This window comes from Onychostoma macrolepis, chromosome 25 (genome assembly GCF_012432095.1).
Source record: "Onychostoma macrolepis isolate SWU-2019 chromosome 25, ASM1243209v1, whole genome shotgun sequence".
Lineage (NCBI taxonomy): Eukaryota > Metazoa > Chordata > Actinopteri > Cypriniformes > Cyprinidae > Onychostoma > Onychostoma macrolepis.
The window spans coordinates 22,296,357-22,311,443 of NC_081179.1; the positions used below are offsets into that span (position 1 = coordinate 22,296,357).

The following is a 15,087-nucleotide window of genomic DNA, read 5'->3' on the forward strand; positions in this document are numbered from 1 at the left end:
TCCATGACCATTTTTGAGTGTTAATGCACAAGAATTGAAAGTTTTCAGTCAGTTGACTGAAATGGACCATGTATTTTCAAGTCTCGTTTTAATTTATTTTAACAAAAATAACAAACTGAATCTGTAATGAAAATTAATTCAAACTATATTTATAAAACACACAACCAAATTTTCTAAAACTTTAACTGAAATTAAAACAGAAAATATAAAACTAAAAACTAATTCTAAACATTAATGCAAACTATAGTATCTTAATGATACTAAGACAACACTGATGTGACAGAAACTACAACAATACAGCATGACCATTGATTCAATTAAAAAAAGGTTATTTTTAGTTAATTGGTCACCAAGACTCATGAACTGGTGGGTCTGACAGTGTTATTACTGACTATTACTTAAAGATTTATATTAAATGTGTAAGATTTGTTGTAATAAATGGGGCTCAATAAATAATTTATATATTTTTTTCAAATATAAATAAATCAAAAACTGTTACAATAAATATTATGTTTAGTATTTTAGTTATATGTATTTATTTTGTATACAGTAATGATTCATTATTTGGAGGGGTTTCCTCCTCAAAAATACTAAAGCACACTGCTAGGATCCCGGATTGTTGCATAAAAGTGGAATCAGAACTATTATTATTACATTCTTTACAATTCCGTTACACGTGTTCACTCTGACACTCATCTGGCTTCACCCTGCAGTGACCGCACAGTGAAGATCTGGCGTGCCAGAGGAAGTCTGGATGCCGCCGCAGATGTGGCCGACGCGATTGACGAAGGCGTCAGTAACTGAAGACTCCTTCAATGCCAACTCAACTGCAGTGTTACCACGGTAACGCAGCTGCCAAAGACATTTGCACTTTGACCCCACTAATAAAAAATGGATATCCAGTTGACATCCACCACACACATCCCGACAGAATCTGCTCGAATCGGAATCTTCTCACTATGGTTCGTTTGGACGTTTCCCAGAGTTCATTGCGTCTTTAGTGATGCCCCACAATTAGGTGAAGTCAACGTCACATGCTATAAATAAAGCTCTTTGTCCTTACAATAACCCTGTCAGCTGGTTAATTCTAACAATCAAGAAGATGGCAGTGAAAACAGTCATGTTGATGTAGAGTTCTGTAGGACGTTTGAGGAAGAGGAACCGGATCTCCTGTAGCTGGCTTCAGTTTTCTGGTTCATGGAGCATTATGAAGCGCTAGAGAGTCTAAGGACTAACTGGGTGAATCTCACTATAACATATCCAGGTCATAGTTCACCTCAAAATATTACAAAAAGTAATTTTGCATGAAGGCTATTTAAATACATTAAAAAAGACACATTAATAGGTTTTTTTTTTTTGTTTGTTTGTTTTTTGCATTATGCCAATCATGCGTATTTTCCCCCACAATTCTTATTACTATAATAGAAAAGAAAATCTAATTGTCATTACCTTGTGCATATCTATCTATCTATCTATCTGTCTATCTGTCTGTCTGTCAATACTGTAGATATGTAATGGTATGAAATTTTGAAATCACGATTATAGTGACCAAAATTATCACGGTTATCAGTATTATTACGGTATTGTTAAAATGGAAATTTCAAAAGTAACACATAAATTGTTTCACCAAGTTTTATATTTAAAATCAACAAACAACAAATGAAAAATGGCAAATGTTTCTGTAAATCCAAACTCTGACACTAGGTGGCGCTTATGGAGCAGCAGAATTACAGCTGATTCTCGTAACCTCTGTAGACAAAGCAGCATTGCAATTAAAAACACTACTTTATTCGGTATTACAAGAAGCAAAGATGAAAACAAAATGTCATCAAATCTTTTCTGAAGACAGTCAGAACCTTCAGAGGTACATTCATATAATTAACTCATTCATATTCATTTGTATAATTCCCTCAGCACTCTTTTAAAACCTCCCAGCTTCCGCCATGTTTTCACACAAAACGAGACTACTCTGCGTGTTGTGCGCATGTGAGACTCATATGTTATTGAAAACTTTGCTTTATGCTGAACAGTATTTACTGTTCATCCTCAGTTGTTCAAACTGTGGTAATCGAAAACGGTTTAGTGATCATTAAAATATTAAACGGTAATACTAACAGTGGGGAATTTTATCATGATTTATCATCAAACCAGTAATTGTTCCATCCCTAATACAGTGGGGAAAAAATATTTGATCCCCTGCTGATTTTGTACGTTTGCCCACTGACAAAGAAATGATCAGTCTATAATTTTAATGGTAGGTTTGTTTGAACAGTGAGAGACAGAATAACAACAAGAAAAACACATCTCAAAAAAGATATGAATTGATTTGCATTTTAATGAGTCAAATAAGTATTTGACCCCTTCGCAAAACATGACTTAGTACTTGGTGGTAAAGCCCTTGTTGTCAGTCACAGAGGTCAGACGTTTCTTGTAGCTGGTCACCAGGTTTGCACACATCTCAGGAGGGATTTTGTCTCACTCCTCTTTACAGATCCTCTCCAAGTCATTAAGGTTTCGAGGCTGACGTTTGGCAACTCGAACCTTCAGCTCCCTCCACAGATTTTCTATGGGATTAAGGTCTGGACACTGGCTCGGCCACTCCAGGACCTTCATGTGCTTCTTCTTGAGCCACTCCTTTGTTGCCTTGGCCGTGTGTTTTGGGTCCTTGTTATGCTGGAATACCCATCCACAACCCATTTTCAATGCCCTGGCTCTGACAGTACATGGCCCCGTCCATCGTCCCTTTGATGCGGTGCAGTTGTCCTGCTCCCTTAGCAGAAAAATACCAACAAAGCATAATGTTTCCGTCTCCATGTTTGACGGTGGGGATGGTGTTCTTGGGGTCATAGGCAGCATTCCTCCTCCTCCAAACACGGCGAGTTGAGTTGATGCCAAAGAGCTGGATTTTGGTCTCATCTGACCACAACACTGTCACCCAGTTCTCCTCTGAATTATTGGCAAGCTTCAGACGGGCTGTACATGTGCTTTCTTGAGCAGGGGGACATTGTGGGTGCTGCAGGATTTCAGTCCTTCACGGTGTAGTGTGTAACCAATTGTTTTCTTGGTGACTATGGTCCCAGCTGCCTTGAGATCATTGACAAGATCCTCCCGTGTAGTTCTGGGCTGATTCCTCACCGTTCTCACGATCATTGAAACTCCACGAGGTGAGATCTTGCATGGAGCCCCAGTCCGAGGGAGATTGACAGTTATTTTGTATTTCTTCCAATTGCGAATAATCGCACCAACTGTTGTCACCTTCTCACCGAGCTGCTTGGCGATGGTCTTGTAGCCCATTCCAGCCTTGTGTAGGTCTACAATCTTGTCCCTGACATCCTTGGACAGCTCTTTGGTCTCGGCCATGCTGGAGAGTTTGGAATCTGATTGATTGATTTGCTTCTGTGGACAGGTGTCTTTTATACAGGTTATACACTCCCTTTAAGAGAGCGCTCCTAATCTCAGCTCCTTACCTGTATAAAAGACACCTGGGAGCCAGAAATCTTGCTGATTGATAGGGGATCAAATACTTATTTGACTCATGAAAATGCAAATCAATTTATAACTTTTTTTGAAATGATGTTTTCTGGATTGTTTTGTTGTTATTCTGTCTCTCACGGTTAAAATAAACCAACCATTAAAATTATAGACTGATCATTTCTTTATCAGTGGGTAAACATACAAAATCAGCAGGGGATCAATTTTTTTATTTTTTTCCACTGTATATACACTTGTATTTATTAGATAATAATAGTAGTAGTTTTATTATACCGTAAATACTGTATTGGTACTGTATAACAATCACCACTGAGAATGAGAACTAATCTAATCTAGAATAGGAAATAAATCTAATCATTATTAAAATTATTTTGTACCAACTGCAGTCAAAATTTTAAATAGGAAATCTCAAAACTGAGATTGGATGCTGCAAGCTTTATTATTTTTGCAGTGTTGTGTACTGTGTTGCGTGAGATGTTAGTTGTTTATTGGCCAGGCCATGGTGTTCAAAACAAATTTCCCAGCAATGGGACAATAAAGTATATTCTATTCTGGAATTGTGTCAAATATCCCAACCCATTACAGTAAGTAATTAACATTTGAGGAGAAAATGGGGGGGAAAGTTATGAAAGTAATTCCAATAATTCCATTTTTTTTTTTTTTTTTTTTTGAGGTTGAACTATGACCCTCTTTTTTTCTTTCTCTCTTTTCAACCAACTGGAATCACCATGACCTTAAGTGAGCTCATGTTTGGTGTCAGTACGGCCACCGTTTAATCATTTGGTGACCAAAGTAATATCACATATTTACTCTCTCGGTGTACAGCAGCTCTGTGTCACACATCTCTCTCCTCACACTCGTTCTGTGTTGCTGTCACTCCATGAACCTCTTTCTCGCCGCTGTTCACTCATGTGTATTGGGTCCGTGTAGCATTCAGATAAACACACTAGATACTGTTGTGTATATTTATCTCCTGTATGGAGCCGTGAGAGGAGAATAACTCGTGCCTGTGCTCATCTCTGTAGAGCAGTGCTTCTCCCACACCTCCACTAAATGTGCTAGTTTACATGTCAGACTGTCCCACAGCATTGTGCTCGGTCAAATAAACATATGAAGACTGACTTGAACGCTTTTGTAAGCCGTTGTTTAATGCTCTTAGTTCTCCAGCCACGCTTTGGCTTTCTGTATCGATGACGTGTGAGATTTACTCTGGAGGTTTGGTTGTCAACACAATGGCGACCCAATAGTGATTTGAATGTCAGATGTCAAATGAATTAAATGTCATCTGTCAAAAACTACTCTTGAAGTGCAGCTGTGTTCATTCAATGGGAAATTGTGATTATTGTATTATTCATTCAAATAGATGGTATAAGAGCTGTCCATCTCCAAAACTTTTCATAAAAGTAGTTCACAGAACTTCCTATATGAAGATGAAAAATTGCGAAGATTCTGATTGTCATGTTTTTCTCTCTCTCTCTCTCTCTGTGTGTGTGTGTGTGTGTGTGTGTGTGTGTATATATATATATATATATATATATATATATATATATATATATATATATATATATATATATATATATATATATATATATATATATATATATATATATATATATATACATATACATATACATTATACATTTCTAAAAAAATAAATTTTAGATTTTAAAAAGATTTATTTGAACAAGTTCCGAATAATTTTTTAATGCAAAATTTTCATTTTCATATAGCATTCTGTCAACTGCTTGTATGATCCATGTATATGTGCTGATTTGGTGTAATATAATAATATTATTGATGATAATAATAACACTTCTTATCAATGTTGATTTGTTTATTTATTTACTTATTTATTTTTCATAAGTTTGATCCAAAAAAAAAAAAAGAAAAGAAAAGAAAGCTTTCCTGTAGCTCAAATAGTAGAGCATGGCGCTAGCAACGCCAAGATCATGGGTTCGATTCCCAGGGAAAGCAAGAGCTGATAAAATGTAAAAACTATAACTTGAATGCAATGTAAGTCGCTTTGGATAAAAGCGTCTGCCAAATGCATAAATGTAAATGAAAGAAATGAATAATTATTTAATTAATATTTTTGTATTTGGTCTTTGTTTGTTTGTTTGTTATTTATTTTTGGAAACACTTTTTTTTTTTTTTTTTTTTAATTATTTATTTATTTTATTTATTTATTTATTTACCATTCAAAGATTTGAGGTAAAAAGTAAAATAAATGTAATAAATTAATAGTTTATTCACAAGACTGCATTAAATTGATCAAATTGAAAATAAAAATGGTTATAATGTTTAAAAAGATTTCTCTTTCAAATAAATGCTGTTCATTTCAACTTCATATTTATCAAAAAAAAAAAAAAATACTGAAAAATGCATCACTGTTGCTACAAAAATGCTAAGCAGCAAAAAATATTTTTTTAACCTTAATAAGAACCATTATTAATAAGTGAACACTGCTAATAATTTATAATGATGGAGCAGCAAATCAGAATATTAGACTAATTGCTGAAGGATCATGTGACACTGAAGACTGGAGTAATTCTGAAAATTATTATTAAAAAATATTAAATGTTAGTAACAGGGACTAAATGAAATTTTAATTGAATCATTTAAATATTTCCAGGTGAACTGTGTCTTTAAAGCAAATCCTCACTTTTACAGGCCACTAGAGCGCAGCATGATAAGAGCTCAGTCTGCATTAGAGCGCTGTGTGTAGTGTGTGTAGTGTGTGTGTTAGTGTGTAGTGTGTGCGTGTGTGTGTGCGCATGTTTTTGTGACAAATGAGGACATAAATTTGTATAATGACAAGGGTATGACAGGTATTACAAGGAGAAGGTGACTTTTCAGGACATTACCCCATCTCCCCACTTTTCAAAACGCTTATAAATCACACAGAATGGAGTGTATTGAAAATCTGAAATAGCGCACAGTTTCCTGTAAGGGATAGGGTTAGGTGTAGTACGGTATAAAAACCATTATGCCTATGGGATGTCCCCACTTTTCAAAAAAACAAACGTGTGTGTGTGTGTGTGTGTGTGTGTGTGTGTGTGCGAGCAGTCACTCATCAGTTAACCGTGTCTCAGTGGTTTGTGTGTTTCTGTGTGCTCCATCCTGTCTGTTCTTCTGTTGTTGCGTGATGTTTTAATCGCTGATCGTCCTCCTGAAGTTTGCGCACCTGCCTCTGCAGAAGAGCTGCGTCAGGATCTCTGCTCTGTGACTCGACCTCTTAATACACGCCTGGAAACCACATTCAAATATTTATCACCTCTGGCTGCCTCTGACAAATATTCGCTTTTCCAAAGAAACTTTCTTTTATGTTTGGCCGCAAATGTCAAAACACAGAGAGAAACGCGGCATCATCCCATTGTCATTGCTCAGCTGAACGCATCAATTATTGATGGTGAAAGTATAAAGCGGTGACATGAAATGCCACAGCGAGTCCTGCAGTGCGACATGCTCTTCTCCAAAACCATGTTCAGCTGAATATATAACAATCATCAGAATGATATTATTTCGTTAAGAGTTTTATGATCTCATATTATTTAAGAGACTGTTTAATTTGCATTTCCAACACAGGGTTATAGTTTGTATTAATAATTCTATTATTTGAAGTATACTGTTCAAAAGTTTGAGATCGGATGTTTTTGAATGCAGTCTCTTATGTTCAGCAAGGCTGCACTTATTTGATGAAAAAATACAGTACAAATGGTAATATTTTAAAATGTTTTACTTTATATTTTAAAATATTTTAATACTTAATATTTTTTTATTGTAATATATTATACAATTTAGATTAGCTGTTTTCTATGTGAATATATTTTAAAAGCCTTCAGTGTCACATGATCTTCAGAAATCATTCTAATATGATTTCCTGCTCAAGAAACATTTCTCATTATTTCTCATTATTATTTATGCTGAAAATATATACTTCATATTTTTGTGTTAATAATGCGTTCTTCCTGAAAAAAGTATTAATTTATTTCAAATTATAATCTCAGTGACCTCAAATGATTGAATGATGATTATTATTATTATTATTAAGTATATATATTCAATTCTGCTAACTTTGTAAGTTGTGTAAAAATACTATATAATAATAATAATATATATATATATATATATATATATATACTGTATATACTGTATATACATACATGCATACATACACACAGAGCTGGGTAAATTACTTACAAATTGTAATCCGTTACTGATTCCAAATTACATGACAAAATATATATATATATATATGTATTTAGTAATGTAATCCATTACATTACACATTTTACATAATTGTTTGAAAGACAAAGCTTTCCAAAGACATTGAAACAGATGGTTAAATAACCCACTGAGTGATAATTGATGTTGAATAAAAAGTAATAGTCCATGATATTTTATTCAATCATTTTCTAGGTTCTTTATGCTGCAACAAAAAGTGAAAAAAAAAAAAATCCAAGTCTTTGGTGAAACACCCTTCAACTTGCATCATCGTTTCAAACAAACACAAACACTTCCGGGTGTTTCCTCACAGCACTGAGCGTTAAATATGCATGATATTACAGCTTCTGCTGCTGGCACAACCTCACAAACCAAATCATTCTGTTAGCTCACAGCCTATGTTAAATTACATTCTTAGACATTAATAAACTATTATTATACAGCTCTCGGGACTATTTTCTTGTGCACAATGATTTCAAATAAATAGTTCATGTACTTATTTGATGTAATAAGCGGGATAATGTAGAGTCAGCCTACAAGATCCTGATTGCCCTGTCAGGGTTTGTTTTTCAGTGATAATGAAACCAGAAGTAGACTTATCAATAAACTGGTGCTGTCAAACGGTTAATCCAAAATAAACATTTTTGTTTACATAATATGTGTGTGCACTGTGTATATTTATTATGTATATCTAAATACACACACATGCATGCATATATTTAAGAAAATATGTTATATTTATATATTAAATATATTTATATGTAATATAAATTATATAAATATATACTGTATGTGTGTGTATTTATGTATACATAATAAATATACACAGTACACACACATATTACATTAAAAACAAACAATTGGGATTCGATTAATCACGATTAATCGTTTGACAGCACTACAATAAACATTTATGGAATGTTATGCTTTTGTGCATATCTTTGTTTAAAATAAATGACACATCTAATGCACAGATATACTGTACTGTAAGTAACGTTCATGAGGTATATTGAATGTTCTGTGTGACTCCTGAGCTGATTTCACACAGATTCAAACACTGAGAGCAGGAGCCTGTGAACTCTAGCCTCACATTTCTGATGTTGTGTGAGAACGCATAACCTAATTTCATTATAAACACAAATCAAAATGTTTGTGTGCCATCAAAACCACAGCAACATTTAGAGGCATTTGTGGGCCTCAAACACTTCTGGCAATATTAGAAAATGCATGAGTCGCATCAAGTTACCTTTATTTATATAGCACTTTTAACAATACAGATTGTGTCAAAGCAACTTTCCAATATCAAAATAGGAAATAGTGTGTCAATAATGTAAAATGAAAACAAGATTAAACACTCAATTTTCAGTTAAAGTCATTTCATTATTGAATTCAGTGATGTCATCATCCAGCTCAGTTCAGTTTAAATATCTGTGCAATCAAGTCGACGATATCGCTGGAAATTAAGTGTCCCCAACTAAGTAAACCAGAGGCGACAGCGGCAATGAACCAAAAATCCAATCGGTGACAGAATGGAGGAAAAAAAACTTGGGAGAAACCAGGCTCAGTCGGTGGGGCAGTTCTTCTCTGGCCAGACGAAACAGCAGTTTAATTCCAACCGCAGCAAAGTCAGATTGTGTAAAGGACTCATCTGGTTCCCAAGGTCTTATACCGATAGCCGTCTAGGTGACAAGGTCTTCACTGGGGATCTGTCTCTGGGGCTCATAGGTGTCCTGATCTCCGCTAACGTTCAGGGCTATAGAAGTCATCTCTAGGTGCTGATCCACCATCTGATCTGGATATGGACTGGATCCAGGTGACTGCAGTGACCATCTGATCTGGATACGGACTGGATCGGGAGGCTACGGTGATCTCGGAATAAGAAAGAAACAGACTAATATTAGCGTAGATGCCATTCTTCTTACGATGTAACAAGTACATTGGGTGTTATGGGAAGTGTTCCTAGTTCTGGTTGACCTAATTAATGCAGCCTAATAATCCTTTAACGGATTTGAATATTAGAAGCGTATTAGTGTGTTATGTGTATGCCAGGTAAAAGAGATGGGTCTTTAATCTAGATTTAAACTGACAGACTGTGTCTGCCTCCCGAACAGTGTTAGGTAGATTGTTCTACCTTATTACAATAATCTAACCTTGAGGTCATAAATGCATGAATTAACATTTCTGCATTTGACTTTGAGAGCATAGGTCTCAATTTAGATATATTTTTAAGATTAAAAAAATGCAGTTTTACAAATGCTAGAAATGTGGCTGTCAAAGGAAAGATTGCTATCAAATAGCACACCTAGGTTCCTAACTGATGACGAAGAATTTGCAGAGCAGCCATCAAGTGTTAGACAGTGTTCTAAGTTATTACATGTGGTGGATTTAGATCCAAAAATTAACACCTGTTTTTTCAGAATTTAGCAGTAAGAAATTACTCTTCATCAAGTTTTTTTATATCGACTATGCATTTCGTTAGTTTTTCAATTTGGTGTGTTTCACCGGGCCGCAAAGAAATATAGAGCTGAGTATCATCAGCATAACAGTGAAAGCTAACACCGTGTTTCCTGATGATATTTCCCAAGGGTAACATGTAAAGCGTGAAAAGTAACGGTCCTAGTACTGAACCTTGAGGTACTCCATACTGCACTTGTGATCGATATGATACTACTTCTTTCACTGCTACGAATTGATTGTGGTCAGATAAGTACGATTTGAACCATGCTAATGCACTTACACTAATACCAACAAAGTTTTCTAGTCTATTCAAAAGAATGTTGTGGTCGATAGTGTTGAACCACGATCAGATGATGAAAGCAGGTCATTTGTAACTCTAATGAGAGCAGTCTCAGTACTATGAAACGGTCTAAATCCTGACTGGAAATCCTCACAGATACCATTTTTCTCTAAGAAGGAATATAATTGTGAAGATACTTCCTTTTCTAGTATCTTTGACAGAAAAGGGCAGAGGTGGAAAGTCCATAGCCTGACTACGTCAGACTTCGTACTTCCGCTCAATTTCAGTTCGCTTCTATACTCAGTCTGATATAGCAAACCAGCTCCCAGATTATCTCCGGCTCCGCACCAGCCATCCAACCAACGAACAGAGGGCGGGCTGAGAGCCGTGACGTAGACACTAAGTGCCGAATTTAAGATTGTAGGTTAGGGAAATCTAAAACGACAGCGGACATGGAGACATGGATGCTATTCGCTCTGTTGTGGAGAATATTCTCGGCATTTGCCAACTGAAGCCCGAACAAGAAGAGGTGATGTTGTGGCCCTACTCCCGACAGGTTTTGGGAAAAGTTTAATTTATCAACTGTTACCAATCGTCTGTACCGTGGATGCGTAGATTTACTTCACATAATCTGCAAAAGTCGTTCACAGCCATCTTCACTCCGGTATTTCGCTCAATGGTTTTGTTTTCGCTGCATACCTGTGTTTACAGCGGAAGTTCGAGGTGGCTGAGCTGGCAAATAACATATGTCATAACCAAACGTTGTGTGATTGGCTTATGCAAGCGCCGCCCCACAAGAAAGTAAACGCTTGTCAATTATGCCCTTCCAGACTCTGTCTACGAAGCAAAGCGAAGTAGCAGAGTTTGGTATTACCAGGCTAGAAAGTCCAGGGGCCAAAGAGTGTTCTTTGTTCCACCCATGAATTCAGCCAGCTGATTTCACCAGAGGAGGAAGTCATTCCTTTCAAGTCACAAGCAAGTCTCAAGTCAAATTCCAAGTCCTCAAACAGTTAACGCTAATGATATAATTAAGTGACTAATTAAATGATGATTGAGTATTAGTAATGAACACCTGATGTTAACAATCAACATCACTGAAGAAAGGAGAAAGGCAAGAACACAACTGACAGCCACAGCCTTTAATTAAATCAAACTAGTAAATAAAAATAAAATTGCCACCATAATTGTGGTCAGTGTTTGCGTTAGTTGAGCTCTTGAGCCTTTTAGAAAATCAAAGAAATTTACTTCTAAGCAATTGCAATATTGTTTCACAGCAAACATTTGTGCAATGCTGAATTAAACAGATTAATTTAATTTTTGAAGTAGCAGATTAGTTTATGCTTTAGATGAATGAATGTTCTTGGTTTACGTTCACTATGATTTTAGTATTTCTTTCTTTGGTTTATTAACTACATTTCATTAAAGAAAAAAAATACCACCATAATGCTTCAATATTGAGAAAAAAAAATTCCTGTTTTAGATTAGGCTTTTAGACATGAACATTTATCATATGATCCTCAACAGTGGTGACAATAATTATTCATACTGCATTGCAGCATGAAGCATTTGTTGATTGTCACCATTGTTGCGATTCATATGCTGGTTTTTAACGTCTGTGTGTGTCTAAAAAGTTCTGGAGTTAAAAAAGGTTTATGCATTACATAGACTTAAAGTTCATTCAATGCACTGTAACTATTAGAGAAACACTTTGCTTGCATGCTGTAGTGCCACAGGGTTGATTATGCAAAACCTAAACATATAACTGAAACAAAGAAACAAAAGTTATTTTGGATATAATCAAACCAGCTCATGGTGACTATCTGATCACTGTAGAGCACTGACCTCTCTGCTTTATAACACCACATGCATTGCTGCAGAGAGAGATCTAACACAGGAAGTCAAGGGTCAAGAGCCCAACTAAAGCAAACACTGATCTCCATGATGGTGGCATCATTTTAACCAATAAAACATCAACATCTGATCCTCTGTAATTCTCAATAACAGCAGGTGTTCATTACTAATGCACAATCATCATTTAATTAGTCACTTAATTATCTCATTATCTTTAACTCTTTAAGGACTTGGGATATGACTTGAAGACTTGCTTGTGACTTGAAAGGAATGTCTTGCTTCCTCCTCTGGTGAAATCAGCTGGCTGAGTAATTAACTATATCTTTGGGGTTGTTACATCCTCTGTCGTGTCTGTCATGTGTTCCCGCCTCTTGTTTCCATATTTGGTCTTGTTCCTGTCCTTGTTACGTGTGTGATTATTAGTTAAGTCTTGTCCAGCCGTGTTTCAGTAATTATCAGTGATTGTCATGTGTATTTAGTTCCTGCCTGTTTAGTTAGTGTTTGTCTGGTCTACTCGTTATTCCCCGGTGTTCCTGTCTGTCTCAGCCTTGCCTTGTCTTGCCCTGCCCTGTCCTGCCCTGTCCTGATGTCCTCATTAAAGACTGTTATTTTGAAGTTTATCCTCGTCTCCGTGTTCCTCGTTCCTCCCTGCTGTGATTATGAAGCTGCAGACTCAGAGCCTGCTGCATCCACAGTCCCGCACCTAGAGTCCCGCATTTTCAGACCCCTCGTTTTTCGAGACAGCGCCTCCTATCAAATTGGATCGGAAAAACACATGGATAAACACGTGAATAACCGAAACGTGAGTATCGTCAATCTTAAAATGATTTCGTCAAAATGATTTCTTTTTTAATCAAACTACTTTAAAGCTCATCGATACACCAACATATGAACAGTCTATTTAATATTTGTAATGGTAGTTTGTAACAAAATTTGAGCCGTTAATGTATGTTTTTTTCGCCTTTTTCCCCCGAAAATATTTTGATAGCTAACGTTAACCTTGGACTTTTTGTAGACAAGCCATTGTAAAAAAAATATTAAAATTAGTTGACATTAAAGTAGACCAATTAAATACATTAAGTGTGTTAATATCAAAGAATTTCATCATTAATTATTTAATCAGATTTACCTTTTTTTAATTACCGGATCCTTTCTCCTAAAACTATAAATTGAACAAATTAATGCCGAAGTAATTATTTTACTTTATATAATTTATGTAGACTACTTAAATTAGTTCTTATAAAACGTAAGTATTAAAATGGATCAATATTAATTTAACTGTGATATGAAGTTGTTGCCAGCCATTTACAACTCATAGGCTACAGTTGCCTAATAATCAAATTTGCTATGCCTTCACTATGTATTAACCAGTCTATGGTATTAACATGTGAGCTAGAATGTGTCATTTGGCCTTTTTTGGGGGTTCCTTGTTTTAATTTGTATTGACTGAAATTTGACTATGGGCTTTGTGGGGTGGTCTTAAATTTTGAATTTGAGTTTGACTCTCTCTTTTTTTTTTTTTTTTTTGAAGATGGATATAACAATTCAAACGGGGAAATCACTTCCAGAATTACAGAAATGTAATAAATGCTGCAGTGATTTTCACTGCCCGTTCTGTGCCCCGATATATTTCAAACCGACAAAGTTGTCCAAAGTTCAGAAACATGTTAAAGGACACTTCAACAGAGCAGTGCAACATGAAGGTAACATTAGCAAACATCATTTTTTTTTTGGCTTTTTGAAACATCATAAGACTGTGTGTGACAGTGCAATTGTATGCTGTTGTATTCCAGGGTACACCATACATCGATGCGGTCGCCCCTGCCGAACCCAGCAACATTACCATTGCTTGTACTGCGAGTCCACAATTTTAAGGAAGCCAGATTTTATCACACATTTAGGATCCTGCAAATACAAGCATGCTAAGAGAGCAAGTGCCACTGATGCCTGTAACGGCACACCCACTGCTGAAGTTGAGGAATTTGACCGGGTGATTGCAAAAAGAATGAGAAAAGAAGCAACATTTGCCTACCAGAAAGTAATTATTTTACCTTATGCATTTAGCAGACGCTTTTATCCAAAGCGACTTATAAATGAGGAGGTTTTTTGAATGCAATTGAAGACGAAAATAAAGTCACTAACACAATTCTTTCTTCCTTTTTTCTTTGCTTTCTCCTTTTTACAGCAAGATGACAGTGATTAAGGCGATCGTTAAATAAAGTACAGAATTGTTTATTATTGGTGTTTTGTCTATTATTTGAGTTTTGCTTCACATTCAAAATATCAAAAAACAGGTTTTGTAATGTTAGCATGGTATAATGTTAATTAGACCATTATATGTTGAACTGAAAGAAAATGGAATTTGAAACATTGTACAAAAACAAACATTGTAGCAATATAATATCACATAATATTTTTCAGAAGATAGTTCAATCTGTATGTGAATCCGTTACATCAATAATTTCCTTTCAATTACACCCACGCTCAAAAAATAAATACTGGGTAATTAGTTAGTTTGAGAACACAATGATTTTTTTTTTGCCACATGCATTAAGCAGGGAACGCAAATATTTATTTGGATAACTTTAAATAAAAAGAGACCGTAATACTGCATTCTAATGTTTTCAATGGCATCTGGGTGCGGTTGGATAAGGGTGTTATACGATCTTCCGAACAGCAGGAGGCGCTGTCTCGAAAAACGAGGGGTCTGAGAATGCGGGACTCTGGGTGCGGGACTGTGGATGCAGCAGGCTCCGAGTCTGGAGCTTCATAATGTTGGTGTG

The 15,087-nt window shown here is 35.7% G+C and overlaps 2 protein-coding genes across 6 annotated transcripts in view; both read left to right on the plus strand.

Moving 5' to 3' along the window:
- kif21a (kinesin family member 21A) overlaps positions 1-4,788 on the plus strand; it is a 58,797-nt gene extending 54,009 nt beyond the window's left edge. For all 4 annotated transcript variants that reach the window (XM_058767082.1, XM_058767085.1, XM_058767083.1 and 1 more), the window contains one exon: positions 714-4,788. In XM_058767082.1, the coding sequence (XP_058623065.1) occupies positions 714-804 (91 nt within the window). In that variant the 3' untranslated portion in view covers positions 805-4,788. The remainder of the gene's footprint in view (positions 1-713) is intronic.
- Positions 4,789-12,587: 7,799 nt separating this feature from the next.
- Positions 12,588-14,526, plus strand: LOC131534323 (uncharacterized). 2 transcript variants are annotated; one of them, XM_058767155.1, is made up of 4 exons: positions 12,588-13,106; positions 13,836-14,007; positions 14,098-14,342; positions 14,490-14,526. In XM_058767155.1, the coding sequence occupies exons 1-4, from the start codon at positions 12,891-12,893 to the stop codon at positions 14,505-14,507; spliced, it is 651 nt and encodes a 216-aa protein (XP_058623138.1). In that variant the 5' UTR covers positions 12,588-12,890; the 3' UTR covers positions 14,508-14,526. The 2 variants fall into 2 exon arrangements, with proteins under 2 accessions (XP_058623138.1, XP_058623137.1); XM_058767154.1 differs by having other exon boundaries at positions 13,836-14,342.
- The last annotated feature ends 561 nt before the right edge of the window (positions 14,527-15,087 follow it).